This window comes from Bos indicus, chromosome 7, assembly GCF_029378745.1.
Source record: "Bos indicus isolate NIAB-ARS_2022 breed Sahiwal x Tharparkar chromosome 7, NIAB-ARS_B.indTharparkar_mat_pri_1.0, whole genome shotgun sequence".
Taxonomy (NCBI): Eukaryota; Metazoa; Chordata; class Mammalia; order Artiodactyla; family Bovidae; genus Bos; species Bos indicus.
In genome coordinates this window covers 61,932,576-61,950,735 of record NC_091766.1, presented here as the reverse complement: position 1 = coordinate 61,950,735, position 18,160 = coordinate 61,932,576, and the positions used below count along the sequence as shown (strand labels likewise).

General features: G+C 36.6%; 1 protein-coding gene across 2 annotated transcripts; it reads left to right on the top strand.

The window, feature by feature from the left end:
* The first annotated feature begins 1,166 nt into the window (after window positions 1-1,166).
* Window positions 1,167-12,184, top strand: ZNF300 (zinc finger protein 300). Of its 2 annotated transcripts, none has more exons than XM_019965256.2 (6): window positions 1,167-1,399; window positions 2,139-2,265; window positions 2,933-2,976; window positions 7,123-7,249; window positions 7,493-7,615; window positions 8,748-12,184. In XM_019965256.2, the coding sequence occupies exons 3-6, from the start codon at window positions 2,965-2,967 to the stop codon at window positions 10,325-10,327; spliced, it is 1,842 nt and encodes a 613-aa protein (XP_019820815.1). In that variant the 5' UTR covers window positions 1,167-1,399; window positions 2,139-2,265; window positions 2,933-2,964; the 3' UTR covers window positions 10,328-12,184. The 2 variants fall into 2 exon arrangements, with proteins under 2 accessions (XP_019820815.1, XP_019820816.1); XM_019965257.2 differs by having other exon boundaries at window positions 1,167-1,508.
* The last annotated feature ends 5,976 nt before the right edge of the window (window positions 12,185-18,160 follow it).

The following is an 18,160-nucleotide window of genomic DNA, read 5'->3' as shown; positions in this document are numbered from 1 at the left end:
ATAGATGGGGAAACAGTGGAAACAGTGTCAGACTTTATTTTTCTGGGCTCCAAAATCACTACAGATGGTAACTGCAGCCATGAAATTAAAAGACGCTTACTCCTTGGAAGGAAAGTTATGACCAACCTAGATAGCATATTGAAAAGCAGAGACATTACTTTGCCAACAAAGGTCCGGCTAGGCAAGGCTATGGTTTTTCCTGTGGTCATGTATGGATGTGAGAGTTGGACCGTGAAGAAGGCTGAGCGCCGAGGAATTGATGCTTTTGAACTGTGGTGTTGGAGAAGACTCTTGAGAGTCCCTTGGACTGCAAGGAGATCCAACCAGTCCATTCTGAAGGAGATCAGCCCTGGGATTTCTTTGCGTGAATGATGCTAAAGCTGAAACTCCAGTACTTTGGCCACCTCTTGCGAAGAGTTGACTCATTGGAAAAGACTCTGATGCTGGGAGGGATTGGGGGCAGGAGGAGAAGGGGACGACAGAGGATGAGATGGCTGGATGGCATCACTGACTCGATGGACGTGAGTCTGAGTGAACTCCGGGAGTTGGTGATGGACAGGGAGGCCTGGCGTGCTGCGATTCATGGGGTCGCAAAGAGTTGGACACGACTGAGTGACTGATCTGATCTGATCTGATGGCTTTTTTATTTTTTCATTATGACAGAGGCCTCCTCTCCCTTCAACTTCTCTCACTTTTATTTTCTTCAGTCGGCCTTTGCAGTTAGTGCAGTAATTGTGTACCCTAGAGAACTCTTTATAATCGTTCTTAACGTAAATTTCATTATTAATGTATATCCTATTTCCTTGCTCCTTGGTGAACTCTTCCACCACTTTGGCGGATTTCCCCCACAGTGGAATTTCCATTCCACATTTTCACCCCTCTCAGCAAGTAGAATCTCCTGGTATAGGGTTGCGCCAATTACAAACACTTTTAAGTAAAGTCGCCAGTGAGAATATTTTACTATTGCAAATTATTTGTCTTTTACCAAACGCAGCCTTCTAGTGGGGGACATTATCACTCAGACTTCTTACCCAATCCTGTAAAATCTCTCTGCAAAATTTTCTACGTTACAGGTTTGTATAATCCGCTTTTATGTTATCTTTCCCCCCTCCCCTTGCTGCCTCTGTGGTACAGCCCAGACACAGGCGCTGAGTAAACTGGATTCCTCTGCTTGTACGGAACTGAGCAGTCTCGCAAGATGGCGGCTCCCATTGAGACATATAGCACGGGAGTGGCCATATTGCCTCCTGAACAAAGCCGCCCAGGGTGCAGAGTGGGCAAAACTCCACTGTACGGAACAGCGCACGCCGGGGAGCCCCGCGCTTTGCTCACCCAGACAGGAAGCGGGAGAACTCAGCCGTCTTGGGTTAAGCCGTGATGGGCGTTTCTGGAACTGCAGGTCGGAAGGCGGACATGTGTGGTCATGAGTGTCTTTTGAATTGGTAATGGGATAAGAGGGGTCCGTGAGTGTCAGTGATTGGAGACTGATGAAGTCACTGGTAGGGAAGGTATGTAGGATTAGCGTTGGGTTTATTTGGGAATCAGGGATGGGGTTAGCTATAAGATTAGTAATTGGATAACGGTGTGTCAGTGATGGGATTACCTGTGGGATCAGAAATGGTGTATAGGGGGACTGACTGGTGTTGACTGGGTCAGGAATCTAGGGGACTCTGAAGAATCAGTGATTGATGAAGGAGGCTGTGGACTAAATGATGAGGGCGTCCATGTGGCAGTCAGTGATGTGGTGGGCATGGGGGAGTTCTGTGGAGTATGTGATTGCTAGGCCCCAGGATTCAGAGATTTGGAAGAAGAAGTAATGACCAGGGTGTCCTGGATGATAGCCTAGTTTTCGTTTACATAAATTAAAATTTCCACAGGTCATAGGCAACCTTTCAGGTCACATCCCTTCTCAACCCATCACTATGCCCTTAACCTGGTACCCCTAACAAAAATGATCATTTTGAAACAGTAACAAACAAATCAGAAAGGATAGGATTATTATGAAAATTATGATTTTTGTCCTACCTCTGTCTAAATTTATTGAAATCATTTTGTATTTTATTCAAGAAACATTTATTAAACAACTGCTGGGTGCCTGGAGGTAAGTATGACTATTTCTCCCAATTGTTTCCTTACAGATCTATTTTGACAAAGCTTAGAATACCCGATATAAAACAGTATCCCTGTGGCTGGAGTACTCAGTTCCTCTGAACCAGTTAAATCTTGTCTATCTGACTCCTTGTGGGACTGAGAAGGATTTACCAGGTATGTACCTTCCTGTATTAGGGTATATTCCCTTGTATCAATGGTCCCAACTTACTAATATTTTTATATGCAGACATCCATACTGTTGGAATCGACAAGAAAAGTTTAAACATATTGATTGGCAGAAGTGTCTGCTGAGTTGCAAAGAAAATATAAGAGCTCTTGGGAGATTAGATTTTATCTGCTTATTCCTTTCTAGGGAATAAGGGAATACATTTCTCAGTTTTTGATTTGCTCATTAGCTGTTGGGGAACTTATCTTGGTATGTTTGTGTGTGTGTGTGTATATGTGTGTGTGTGTGTGTGTGTGTGTGTGTGTGTGTGTGTGTGTGTGTGTGTTGCCTTATGAACTCCTGCGAATGGAATTGCTGGTTAATGGCAGGGGGGAAATAAGTTGTTAATAAATCAAAAAGAAACATATCTTCACATCCATACAATTAAAAAACCTTGTCCAAGTTCTGTATGATCAAAGTATGTAGTTACAAGAGAGCTTACTTCACATTATACTTGCTAATTTTTCCATGAAGACCAAACTATCTTCTCTCACAGGTTTGCTTATCGTCTCCCTAACTTCTGTGGTCGTTGTTTCTAGACTGGTGAATATAGAAGCTGCATTTTGCATCCGATCTGTGAAAATACCCTTCTAATCACCAATTTTGCCTTTTTAGGCATCTGCCATTTTAGAGGAGAGCAGAAAAAGATGAAGTCCCAGGTGAGTTGCTTTAATTTTTAATTTTTTAAATTTCCTTTTTTGGTTCTAAATACAATCAAATGGAAAAGTGAAGATAGCTAAAATTTAGATCAGGGAAAGATAGCCAAAATAAAGATCCAGACCTAGAAAAATTGCTAGGTAATTATGCAGATAATTTGGCTTGAAACCACTTTAAAAAGTTGGTGTACAGTTTTTCTTACCTTTTTGCTGACATCATCAGTTAACATGATTTGCAGTCCTCTAAAGAGAAAGAAGATACATTTCCCATAGGAAGAAATTATTTCTTGCCATATAAAACTGAAACAACTTTTAGTTTTGGATCTTCCTTTCAGTAATGGGATATACAGTGTTCTCACCAACACTCCTGTGGTAAATGCAATAATAAATTTGTAACTGTATCATAGAGTGATTTCTTTTAGAAGGAAGTTATCGTAGCATCATAGCCTGACTCTGTAACTTTATCCTTTAGAGCTGGAGTCATCAGACTATTGCCTGTGGGGCAAATTCAGTTTTCTGTTTTTGTAAATAAAGTTTTACTGGCAGCACAGCCATGTAAAGCCAGGCATTTGTTTACATATTGTCTATGGCTTTTTTTGTACTACAGTGGTAGAGTTGGACAAGCACCATATGGCCTGAAATGCTGAAAATATCTACTTTGCTGAAAAAATTTGTTGACCTCTGTTTTAAAGGACTAGACAGAGTATAGAGGCTTCCTGTTGTCCAGTTTTATCTATCAACAAAGTCTAGATAATACAGAATAGATATGTTTTGAATGGTCTTCCAAAATATTTATTTCTTTCAAAAAGTAGTCCTTAAAATATAATTGTCAGGAATTCCCTTGCAGTGATTAGAGCTCTGAGCTTCCACTGAACAGGGCACAGATTCAATCCCTAGTTGAGGAACTAAGATCCACAGCTGAGTCATTTGTAGTGATGTGGATGGACCTAGAGTCCATCATAGGAAGGACTAAGTCAGAAAGAGAAAAACAAATATCATATATTAATGCATCTTTATGGAATCTGTTAATAGAAAGATGGTACAGATGAGCCTGTTTGCAGGACAGGAATAAGATGCAGATGTAGAAAATGGACATGGGGTGGGAAGGGGAGGGTGAAACAAATTGGTAGAGTAGGATTGACGTATACACAACTGTGTAAAATAGACAGCTAGTGGGAAGTTGCTGTATAGCACAGAGAGCTTAGCTCCGTGCTCTGTGATGACCTAGAGCAGTCAGATTGGGGGAAAGTGGGAAACAGGTTCATGAGGGAGGGAATATATGTGTACATATAGTTGATTTACTTCATTGTACAGCAGAAAATGACACAACATTGTGAAGCAATTATACTCCAATAAAAAAGATAATCATAACCTTACATGAAGGTTACCTTCTTATATGAATAGATGGAATCTAAAAAATTACTATTAATAAATAAATAATTTAAAAAAATATATAATTGTCTTGCAAAGCTTTGGAAAGCAGGGGTTCCTGATGTTCTGAAGATAAGTATGGATTTTTTATTGGCCCAGTAGATTCAACTACCATGGCTAATTAACTTGCTTATTCCTTTAGGATTAAAGATTTGTATTTTTTCCATACAGTCCTGAAGTAGAAGTCATCATTTTCACACACATGTATCTTTTCTCCCTCTAACACCTATTCCCCTTCCTTCTCCTCCATCTCTTCCATTCTCTCAGTCACTCAAGCTGTAAATATTCCTTGTAACTGATACAAAAAATATAATTTTCCACTGATAATGTGCTGTATTTTATTCAAAATTAACAAAGCTTATACATATATAGTATATTAAAGCATTCTAGTGTTATTGATAAAGCAAAATTAGAATGTTAGCATTACATTTATGAATTTTCTTATCAGAATGGATTTCCTCTATTTTCTACATTTATTATCTTTCTCGTGCTGCTGTCCTTTAGATCACAGGAATATTATTCAAAGTGTGCAAAACCATTTTTAATTAAGTATGAGCTTTATTCTCTATAATTTTCATTCTTTCCTTTTTAGCAGACATGTCTTGAATATTCAGTATATGTCACAGATGCTGGCTAGCTGTGAAATAACTCAAAATTTAGGCATGGTTCTTTCTTGGGAAGAATACAGAGAAAAATGGGGCAAATAGATGTGGAAACTAACAAAAATACATAAAAGCTCTATAATAGACATGAGAGCAAGGAAATTTTATAGTGGTGAAGGAAGAGCAGCCAGCTTTATAGAGAAAGCAAGAATGAGAGGCTTAAAAAATGATTGAACTTTAGATCATGAAGGAAGTAGGATGAGGATGGGTAACAGCATTTGCAAAAGTAGAAAAGGCTGAGAATTTGAGGAAAACTAAAGTGGAGGTGTTTTGTGGAAAGTTTGTCTAAAGGTGATATTAATGTAATAAAATAAAAAAAGTCTTAATTACAGTATCAAGGAAGGCATTGTGGAGTACAGTGGTCAAAAAACCAAGGTATTGAGTCAGGATACCTGCTTTTAAATCTGACAGTTGACCAGTCATATATATTTAGTGTAACCTTTGGCACAAAGTGACTTAACCACTTTATTATGAGAGTTATCTCTCATGAGAGTTATCTCATATGTAAAGTGGGAAAACTAAAGGGATTGTTATGGGAACAAACTAAATGTGTGGTAGGTTGATGGTGTGGGATGAGAGAAACCTTAAGATTGAGATGATTGAGATGAGAATAAATAGATAGATAGATAGATAGATGGAACCAAAGGAGTCTTTTAAGCAAGGGAATGTTGATATTTAATTTTTTTCATTCTGAAAGAAGCATTTGATAATAGAATAATTAGGGGAAAACCCTTAAAAATAGTTTTAAATAATACAAATCATTTAGATTCCACTATTAGGTGACAACTATTGTGAACATACATAATGGTGACATGATTAAAACCATTAGTTTACCCTCCAGAAATGTCCATGGCTCTACAGTTACCCAAGTCCTTTATTTCAGTGTCATGTCAATAATTTGTTTTGGCTTTTTCATGAATGTTTCCTGCTTATTTCTTAAGTGTATTCTTTTTCAATATTGCTATTATAATTGATGTATTTCATTATATTCCTAGCTATTCCATATATGTAGGAGAATTGTTAGATTTAGAAGAAGCTAAGATTTCTTTCCTCTGAAATGAGGGGATTGGATTAGAGTCTTCAAGAACTCTGACATTCTCTGACTCTCTAAATGTGGCTCTTCTCAAAAAATTTTTATGTGTTATACTTTAAAAATCCTTCTCTATAATTATTAATAAAAATCCTCCCAGTCAGGTTTTTGTTATTATTTTATAGTTTTGGGTATTTTTAAAATTAAAATTTTTCCTTATTCAGAATATATATATTTTTCTTTTTTCTAAGACATAAGATATCATTGTATTATAATTGATATACTTCGTTATGACAGCTAGAACTGGCATTGCCGAGTACCACAAACTGCATGGATTAAATGACAGAAATTTTTTTGTCTCACAGCTCTGGAGGCTGTAAGTCAAATTCAGCTTATCAGCAGGGTTGGTTCCTTCTGAGGGCTCGAGGGAAGGATCTGTTCTAAGTCTCTCTGTTTGGCTTATAGATAACTTATCTTTTCCTCTGGTGTCTTCATTCTATGTGTGTGTGACTCTGTTCAAACATCTCCTTTTTATATGGATACCAGTTATATTGGGTTAGGGTCCACCCTAATGACTTCATATAACTAATTATATTTGCAAAGGCCCTGTTTCCAAATAAGGTCGCATTCTGATGTTCTAGGGGTTGGAACTTCACCTTATGAATTTCTAGGGTATACAGCTCAGTTTCTAGGATACGAACTCAGTTTCTAGGATACGAATTCAACATTATTCTTTTCCTGTTAACTTTCCAGTTGTTTTGGTACTATTCATTGGCTAATACATCTTTCTTTCAGCTATTTTAATGCTGCTTTATCACTTACTAAATTACCATTTGTATTAGGTAGGCATTTTATGATTTACCTCTTTTGTTTTCCTGTCCTGTCTGGCTCTTGTTAAAGGCGGGATTTGACATTGAGTCTCCCAAATACTCTGATACAAAACTAAGTGTAGGTATAATTTTGCATGCTATAGTAGAAATGATAAGAATGATGACTTTAGATTGAACAGGGATATTACTGTTACAGGGATTAGTATCTTTCAAGGATGTGGCTGTGGATTTCACCCAGGAGGAGTGGCAGCAACTAGACTCTGCTCAGAAGACCCTATACAGGGATGTGATGCTGGAGAACTATAGCCACCTAGTCTCAATGGGTAAGAGTGACTTCCCTATATAACTCAGAATTGACCAGTCAAGTACCTTTCCTTACCAGTCACTATAGTTAGGTGGTTCCTGTTGTGTATATAATGACTTTGATGATCTTAATACCTTCCCCAATGGAGGTCATTACTTTCTGAAGGTTAAATGAACTACTTCATTGTAGACCTCCTTAAACTGCATCTTCTCTTTTGCCTTCTGTGCAGTCTATCCCAATTCCTCTGATTTCTATTTAATAGGGCATCCAGTTTCCAAACCAGATGTCATTTCCAAGTTGGAGCAAGGAGAAGATCCATGGATCATTAAAAGAGACATACCAAATTGGATCTGTCCATATGAAGGTCAGGCAGATGGGCGACTAGGTAAGTGAAATATTAGTTTGCTTGTTTTGTTTTTATTTTGGTTGATTGATGCCTGAGGCTTATGTTTCTCTCCTTAGTGAATTCTCTTACTCTTTGCTCCTGTACTGAAAATTTAGTTGGCACTCAACAAATAATTAATCAATTAAATAACTGTGAACCTTTATAGGGGATAGCTATTTCTTATTGATTCTATATTCTATTCTTATTGATTCTATTCTATATATTCTATCTTTTGTATTAAATGTATATTGTTTTATATATTTAATGCGTTTTATGAAAAGGCTTAATAGGCAATAGAAGGCAAATTTCTTCTAAAAACACAGGTTGCATTACAAAATTAAATGTCAAATACTGCTACTGTTTTTAAAAGTTCAGAGAAAATTAGAGTCTAAAGAAATACAACAGAATTTGAAAAGGCATTTTTCAGAGCATGCAGCTGTAGCTGCTTTGAAAGATAAATTGAGTATTGATGATGATGAGAAAGGGAGGTGAAGGCAAACTGTTGGTGAAGGTGGGCAAGAATATATGAACAAAACCTAGAAGATAGGGAAATACGGCTTTTCTGGGAGAACTTTGCTAGTTTTATTTGATAATATATAGAAGGAACAGTGGAATTCAAGCTTGGATTCTTGGCGTGACTCTGGTACTGAATCCACAGCATGATCTTGGGTTTTTCTCTTGTTTATATTAGTTGTTAATTAGGAAAGTAGAATAAGAGGAGATTAAATATTTTGAGTACAGAAGAGACCTTGTTTCTTCAGCTAGAGGTGGCAGGATAATACTAGCCAAGTATATAACAGATGGTTTATAAAATAAATGAATTTGAATGGTGAAAAGCATTTACATTCTGAAAGCAGGAGAAATGGGAAGATTCTAAAAGAGTAATCCAAGATTAGAGTGATAATAACTCAGATAGTTTTCTGTCTCCTTCAGGTCTAGTTTTTTCATGAATATTTCTCTTTAACATCTTTGTCTATTTATTACCCCGATCATAGTGTATGTTTTACTGTCTTCTGAAATGGCATCTCGTCCCTGTTTGGGTTCATCACCTTTATTAGATCAATCATTTTTTATACTCCTCTGTATTCTGTTAATTATTCTTTATGACTTTTTAATTTTCCTTTTTTTTTAGACAGGAAGAGTAACCTTGACAACCCCCAATCATGTATTTTGGGGTCTGTTTCCTTCCATAATAAGATATTGAAAGGAGTCATAAAGGATGGTTCATTATACTCCATTTTAAAAGTCTGTCAAAGTGATGGCCAGTTACAGAGATGTCAGAAAAACAGACTTTCCAGACAAGTAACAGTCATCAACAACAAAACAATGACTGTAGAGTCAGACTACAGATATGATGCACTGAGGAAAATATTTAAAGAGTGCATAGAGTCAGATGCTTCAAGAAACAGACCCTATAACTATGATTCCTTTAAAAAGAACTCGAAATCTAATATTGACCTACCTAGTTGTAACAAGAACAATTCAAGAACAAACCTTGATGAAAGTTTTGAATGTGGAAAATCATTCATCCACAATGTGGCCAATTCTAACCTTGAGAAGCTTCACAATGGAGTAATTCCCTGTAATGATAATGAGCATGGAAATATTTTCAGCAAGAAACAATCCATTATTCTTTATCAGAATGTTGACACCAAGGAGAAAACCTGTGTGTGTATTACATGTGGAAAAGCCTTTGCTAAGAAGTCACAGCTCATTGTACATCAACGAATTCATACTGGGAAAAAACCATATGATTGTGGTGCATGTGGGAAAGCCTTCAGTGAGAAGTTTCACCTCATTGTACATCAGAGAACTCATACTGGGGAGAAACCTTATGAATGTTCTGAATGTGGAAAAGCCTTCTCTCAAAAATCATCCCTTATTATACATCAGAGAGTTCATACTGGAGAAAAACCATACGAATGTAGTGAATGTGGAAAAGCCTTCTCCCAGAAATCACCCCTCATTATACATCAGAGAATTCACACTGGAGAGAAACCTTATGAATGTAGAGAGTGTGGTAAGGCCTTCTCCCAGAAGTCACAACTGATTATACATCATAGAGCTCATACTGGAGAGAAGCCCTATGAGTGTACTGAATGTGGGAAAGCCTTCTGTGAGAAGTCCCACCTCATTATACATAAAAGAATTCATACTGGGGAGAAACCCTACAAATGTGCTCAGTGTGAGGAAGCCTTCAGCAGAAAGACAGAACTCATTACACACCAGTTAATTCATACTGGGGAGAAACCTTATGAATGTACTGCTTGTGGGAAGACCTTCTCCCGAAAGTCACAGCTCATTATACATCAGAGAACGCATACTGGAGAGAAACCCTATAAATGCAATGAATGTGGAAAAGCCTTCTGTCAGAAATCACATCTCATTGGACATCAGAGGATACACACAGGAGAAAAACCTTTTGTTTGTACTGAATGTGGGAAAGCTTTCTCTCAAAAGTCTCACCTCCCAGGTCATCAGAGGATTCATACAGGAGAGAAACCATATGTATGTGCTGAATGTGGAAAGGCGTTTTCTCAGAAGTCAGATCTTGTTTTACATCGGAGAATTCACACTGGGGAAAGACCCTATCGGTGTGCTGTATGTGGGAAAGCTTTCATCCAGAAATCACAACTCACTGTACATCAGAGAATTCATAGCAGTGGTAAAAATCATAGTGAACTAAAAACACAGACAAGCCTTCAGTATTAGCTCAAGGCTTAATATATAACAGGAACTTGATGAATTTGATAAATTTCTTGACAGCGTCTTTATAGAGAAAATTTTACAAGAGAATTCATATCTGTAATGTGGTGATACCTAACTCAGCAGACATGATGGAAAATAATTACATAAATTAAGGCCATTTCACCATAGCATGTAGAGCTTTTAAAGTTATGAATTGAATGGTTAGTAGAACAAATTATGTATATAGAATGTTGGCAAAGTATATATATTATGCCCCATAACAATAAACATTGTGAAATTGCTGATATTAACTTGGCATCATTTTGGTCATATACATTAATTCCCTATAAAGGACATGACGAAAGCTTGATTTAAAAAAAATCATTTCCAAGAAACTGCATTAACAAGGAAAGGCTTGGGAGTTTCCTAATAATAGGACTCAACAATTTCACTGCTGTGGCCCAGGTTCAGTTCCTGGTCAGGGAACTAAGATCAAGTTGCACAGTGCGACCAAAAAAAAGTGGGGTGAGGGGCTTAGGATGACCCCCTAAAGATACATGTAAAATTCTTATACGAAGATGGAAGGATAGGTTGATCAGATCCAGCAAAGATGATAGTTGCACATTTTCCCATTTCAAGCATATAAGTTGATCTGTATCTTTGGAAGAATCCTTTTGAAACTGATGCTTCTTGACCATGTCTCCTAGTCCTCTTGAAACATTTATTTTTCCTTACTGAAAATTTGGTATCATGGAAAGACTTTGGTACTGAACCACATTGTCTGGGTTTTAATCCTGGCTCAACTACTCAAAAGATTGTATGACTTCAGGCAAGCCTGCTTTACCTATCTGAATATTTTTTCTTACTGGTAAATAGAAGTACAGTGTAGAGCACATTTTCAGTTAACATTAGTTCTTTTTATCTTTTGTCCGTCAGTTTCCTCTTGATTCCTTCACATTTCATGCCCACCTTATCTGTCTCCTGCATGGCTGAATTATCTAGTATAAAACTGGATGAGAATTTCTGCAGGGGGAGAAGGCATGCCTGACAGAGAGGGATGTGGGAGCCTGTGTGGGCAAATTTCTGATCTCATTATGAGCACTGAGTTGAGAGCACTGGCATCGGATATAACTGACCATTCGTATCTTAGATAGAAGGTCTAAGATTGAGCTACTCTGAAACTTCCTCTTGAAACACGTCCTAACTGCTCTTATGGAGACATGAGAACGACTAAGGGTCATATTGAGAATATAGAGAAATTTGGTGAGGAGAGTGTTTCGTATAGTGACAGCTTTGGACCTTATGTAGGTTTGAACAGTTGCACAGTTCCTACCTTATAGACTTCCTGTTTGATCCTTCCACCATCACAACGCCCAGGCAGCCTCATTGATCTGATAATAGATTTCTATAAAATCTAATTTCAGATTTAGCATTTTGCCTTCTTGTTTAACCTTTACCAGTTCTTTTTCTCCCCAGCATTTTACTAGAGGAGCTAGCCAGTACAGTTAGGCAAGAAAAAGAAATCATAGGCATATTCAGGTTCTACAGAGACTTAAAGTTATTGAAAAGATTTGAATACAACTAAATAAGAAAAAAAGCCAATTCTATATTATCTATTCCAGAAAAGAGGAGGGATCCCTGACATACTTTATGAGACTACCATTATCTTGATGCTAAAGCCAGAGATACTACAAGAAAATACTTAGTGGCCAATATTTTTCCTGAACATAGCCATAGCCATAGCCATTCTTAATAGACTATTTGCAAATCAGATCTAGAAATATATTTTTTTAAAAAGGTGCATCATGGACAAGCAGAGTTTCATTCAAGAATGCAAAGTTGGTCCAGTATACAAAGAAAAGATTTTGGTATATTTCCACATACCAAGAGCCTAGAAAGTATAACTATATGGTCATTTCTATATATAGGGGGAAATTATTTGACAAAAATATATCAATTTAGAATAAAACCCAGTAACAGAATAAAGGCCAGCTTCCTCAAATAGTTGAAGGACATCTATAGAACATCTAAAGTTAGTATATTTAATAGTGAAAGACTGCCTCAAGATTGGGAAAAAGTTAAAGATGTCTGCTGTACTTTCCTTGGTGAATATTGTACTGGTGATCTTAGCCAGTGCAGTAGGGAAAGCGAAAAGACAGGGGTGGGGTGGAATAGGGAAGTGGAGTATAGTCAGGAAAGGAAAATAAAAGTGTCTTTATTTACAGACAACATGGTCTACACAGAAGATTTCAAAAGCTATAAAAAACTCTAGGGACTTCCCTGGTGGGCCAGTGCTCCACACTCCCAATGCAGGGGGCACAGGTTTGAAACCTGGTTGGGGAACTTAGATCCTGCATGCCTCATGATGTGGCTGAAAAGTAAGTTAATTTTTAAAATCTACTAGACCTGATAAATGGGCTTCACAAAATATCTAAGTAAACAAGGAGATATTCTATATTTACAGATGAAAAGATTCAATATTGATAAGGTATGAACTTTCCTCAAATTGATCTATATATTTATTGCAATCACCCACAGAAAAGATCTCAGCAGGCATTTGTGTAGAATTTGACAACCAGATTCCAAAATTTATATGAAAATACAAAAGACCTAGAATAAACAAGGTATCTTTGAAAAGAAACAAACTCATATTACCTGATTTCAAGGCTTATTTTAAAGTTAGAGTAATCAAGTACTGTCATAAGTATTGTCATAAGAATAGATAGGTCAATGAAATAGTATAATCTAGAAATTAAACCACACATACAACAGATTTTTAACAAAGTTGTCAAGGTAACTCAATGGACGAAAGATAGTCTTTTCAATAGACAATGCTGGAACATTTGGAAATCCATGTGCAAAAAAACAAAACAAAACCCCTTGATTCCTAGCTCATACTCATATAAAAATCAATTTGAAAAAAAATCATGAGCATAAAATACCCATAAAATTCTCTTTATGTTATCTTTGCAGATGAATTCTTGACATATTTCCCCACATTGATTCTTAATATTTTAGGTATCATTTTTGTTTTGTTGCCAGCTCTACATCATAATGCTTACACACCAGGCACAGCTAGGTTAGTATCATTTCTATTCATGTAGTTCTAGTCAGGAATTTCACCTTCCTCTTGTGCTGGTTAAGTCTCTCAATGTTTGAGTCCTTATCTGCAGTAGCCCCGGAGGAACCCATTCAATCATTTTGATAAGGACTTTCAGTGATACAACATATGATGCAAATTGAGGGTTCTGCATTCTAATGGCTTGTGCTCTAACTAAATTACAGAGGTTTTAATACGTTTCTGTGATAGGGAAATACTGAATTTCTGACTTGGTGAGGAGATTGAAAATTAATAGAATTCTCTAGGGAATCATTGTTACTGTCCAGCAGCTAGTTTTGTGAATTTAGAGCTGTGAGGGATCTCAGGTAATCCTTGAGATGGTAATCCGGGATCATCTTCATTCTCCTAAAGGACTGAACTACTTTCTCACCATCATCACCTTGTTGGTAATAGGCAGCACACTCATCATGGCCTATCTCTTTACCAGTGCATGCCATTGTCACCACAGCCTCCTCTCAGAGTCTTCACCAAACTGAAAAAGAGGGCATCTTTATACAAAGGCTGGTATCAATATTTTAAAGCCAGAAAACTGCTTTAAAGGTCAGCACACATTTTCCATCTTTAAAAGAAAACAGAAAAACTGTCTTTAATTCCTTTATACATAAGAGAAAATCGAGATATTAAGAGTAAAAGCAAAACAAAGAGTAACTTGGTTTCCACTCATCAGAAATCATAATTCAAACCCAGATATTCTGATGCCAGAGTCTACACACTTAACCACTGTGTTAGACTGCCCCTCTTTCTATTGTAGGCTGTTTCTTTTTTTTTTTTTTAACTTTACAATATTGTATTGGTTTTGCCATATATCAAAATGAATGCACCACAGGTATATATGTGTTCCCCATCCTGAACCCTCCTCCCTCCTCCCTCCCCATACCATCCCTCTGGGTCGTCCCAGTGCACCAGCCCCAAGCATCCAGTATTGTGCATCGAACCTGGACTGGTGACTCATTTCATATATGATATTATACATGTTTCAATGCCATTCTCCCAAATCATCCCACCCTCTCCCTCTCCCACAGAGTCCAAAAGACTGTTCTATACATCAGTGTCTCTTTTGCTGTCTTGTATACAGGGTTATTTCTACCATCTTTCTAAATTCCTTATATATGCGTTAGTATACTGTATTGGCATTTTTCTTTCTGGCTTACTTCACTCTGTATAATAGGCTCCAGTTTCATCCACCTCATTAGAACTGATTCAAATGTATTCTTTTTAATGGCTGAGTAATACTCCATTGTGTATATGTACCACAGCTTTCTTATCCATTCATCTGCTGATGGACATCTAGGTTGATTCCATGTCCTGGCTATTATAAACAGTGCTGCGATGAACATTGGGGTACACGTGTCTCTTTCCCTTCTGGTTTCCTCAGTGTGCATGCCCAGCAGTGGGATTGCTGGATCATAAGGCAGTTCTATTTCCAGTTTTTTAAGGAACCTCCACACTGTTCTCCATAGTGGCTGTACTAGTTTGCATTCCCACCAACAGTGTAAGAGGGTTCCCTTTTCTCCACACCCTCTCCAGCAGTTATTATTTGTAGACTTTTGGATCACAGCCATTCTGACTGGCGTGAAATGGTACCTCATAGTGGTTTTGATTTGCATTTCTCTGATAATGAGTGATGTTGAGCATCTTTTCATGTGTTTGTTAGCCATCTGTATGTCTTCTTTGGAGAAAGGTTTATTAAGGAATCTGCCCATTTTTTGATTAGAGTGTTTTTTTTTACTTTGAGCCACCTGTGCTGTTTGTAAAATTTGGAGATTAATCTCTTGTTAGTTGCATTGTTTGCAAATATTTTCTCTCACTTTATGGCTTGTCTTCTTTTTTTAATGGTTTCCTTTGCTGTGCAAAAGCTTTTGAGTTTAATTTGGTCCCATTTGTTTATTTTTATTTCCATTACGCTAGGAGATGGATCGAAAAAGATATTCCTGCAGTTTATGTTAGAGAGTGTCCTGCCTATGTTTTCCTCTAAGAGTTTCATAGTATCTGGTCTTAAACTTAAGTCTTTAATCCATTTTGAGTTTATTTTTGTGTATAGTGTTAGAGAATGTTATAATTTCATTCTTTTAGATGTAGCTGTCCAGTTTTCCCAGCACCACTTATTGAAGAGGCTGTCTTTTCTCCATTGTATATTCTTGCCTCTTTTGTTGTGGATTAATTGACAATAGATGTATGGGTTTATTTCTGGGCTTTCTCTCCTGTTTTGCTGATATGTATTTCTGTTTCTGTGCCAGTACCATGGTGTTTTGATGACTGTAGCTTTGTAATGTAGTCTGAAGTCAGGAAGCATAATTCCTCCAGCTTTGTTTTTCTTTCATTTTTCTTTCTCAAAATTGCTTTGACTATCTGGGGTCTTTTTTACCTCTATACAAATTAAGATTTTTTTTTTGTTCTAGTTCAATCAGATTACCAATGAAAAGTTCCATTGGTAATTTGATAGAGTTTGCATTAAATCTGTAGATTGCCTTGGGTAGTATAGTCTTTTAAAAAATATTTTTTCTTCTAATCCAAAAGCATGGTATATCCTTCCATCTGTTTGTGTCATCTTCAATTTATTTTATTTGCATCTTAGGGTTTTTCAACTACAGTTCTTATGCCTCCCTAGGTAGGTTTATCTCTATGGAATTTTATTCTTTTTGATGCAATGGTAAATAGAATTGTTTCTTTAATTTCTGTTTTTCATTGTTAGTGTATACTATTGCAACAGATGTCTGTGTATTAATTTTGTACTCTGCAATTTTACTGAATTCTTTGATGAGCTCTAGTAGTTTTCTGGTAGCATCTTTAGACTTTTCAATATATAATATCATGTCATCTTCAAACAGTGAAAGTTTTACTTTTTCTTTTTCAATTTGGATTCTTTATTTTTTTTCTCTGACTGCCATGGCTGGGATTTCCAAAACCATGTTGAATAAAAATGGCAAGAATGGACATCCTTGTCTTGTTCCTGAATTTAGTGGAAAGGCTTTCAACTTTTCACCACTGGGAATAATGTTAGCTGTAGGTTTGTCATATATAGCCTTTATTGTGTTGAGGTAGGTTCCCTCTATTTCCACTTTCTAGAGAGTTTTTAAGCATAAATTGGTACTGAATTTTGTGAAGAGATTTTTCTGGATCTATTGAGAGGATTTTATGGTTTTTATTTTTCAATTTGTTGATGAGGTGTATCACACTGAATGATTGTAGATATTGAAAAATCCTTGTATCCCTATGATAAATTTCACTTGATCATGGTGTATGATTTGGTTTGCTAGTATTTCATCGAGTACTTTTGTGTCTGTGTTCATCAGTTACATTGGAATGTAATTTTCTTTTTTTTATGATATCTTTATCTGACTTTGGTATCAGGTTAATGGTGACCTCAGAGCAGAAGCTTGGGAGTGGTCCTTCCTCTGTAAATTTTTGAAAGAGTTTCAGAAAGATAGGTGCTAACTCTTCACTAAATTGTTTGATAGAATTTGCCTGTGAAACCATCTGCTCCTGGACTTTTGTTTGTTGGAAGTTTTTAAATCACTATTTCAATTTCAGTGCTTGTTATTTGTCTGTTCATATTTTCTATTTCATCCTGCTTCGGTCTTGGGAGATTGTGCCTTTCTAAGAATGTGTCTATTGCTTCTTGATTGTGCATTTTATTGATGTATAGTTGCTTGTAGTAGTCTCTTATTATGCTATGTATTTCTGCAATGCCAGTTGTAACTTTTCCTTTTTCACTTCTAATTTTATTGATTTGAGCCCTCTCACTTTTTCTCTTAATGAGTCTGGCTACAGGTTTATCAATTTTATCTTTTCAGAGAACCAGCTTTTAGTTTCATTGATCCTTTCTATTGTTTTCTTTGTCTCTATTTCATTTATTTCTGCTCTAACCTTTATGATTTCTTTCCTTCTACTAACTTAGGGTTTTGTTTATTCTTCTTTCTCTAGTGGCTTTAGGTATGAAGATTGGGTTGTTTATTTGGGATTGTTTCTTGTTTCCTGAGGTAAGATTGTATTGCTATAAACTTCCCTCTTAGAACTGCTTTTGCAGCATTTCTTAGGCTTTGACTCATTGTGCTTTCATTTTTATTTGTCTCTAGGTATTTGCTGATTTCCTCTTTCATTTCTTCAATAATCCATTGGTTGTTTCATAGCATATTGTTTAGACTCTAGGTGTTTGTATTTGTTTTTTTTTTTTTTTTCCTTGTAGTTGATTTATAATCTCATAGCATTGTGGTCGGAACAGATGCTTGATATGACTTCAGTTTTCTTAATTTTACCAGGGCTTGCTTTGTGGTCCAGCATCTGCTAAATCCTGCAAAATGTTTCATGTGTACTTTAAAAGAATGTGTATTCTGCTGCTTTTGGAAGGAATGCTCTATGAATATCAGTGAAACCCACCCAGTCTCATGTCATTTAAGGTCTGTGTTTCCTTATTGTTTTTCTGTCTGGTTGATCTGTCCATTGATGAATGGGGTGTGACAATCCCCCACTACTGTTGTGTTAACTGTTGATTTCAGACAAATTCAATTGTAGTTGGAGTTCTTAATCCCTCTCAGTGATTAATAGAACAAGGAAATAAACAATTAGCAAGGATATAGTAGATAGAATTGAACACCACTATCAACCAACCTGACTTAACTGACATTTGTAGAACATTTTACCCAACAGTGGCAGAATACACATCTGCATACAGAACATTTACCAAGGTAAGTCATGCTGCTGCTTTTGCTGCTAAGTTGCTTCTGTCGTGTCCAACT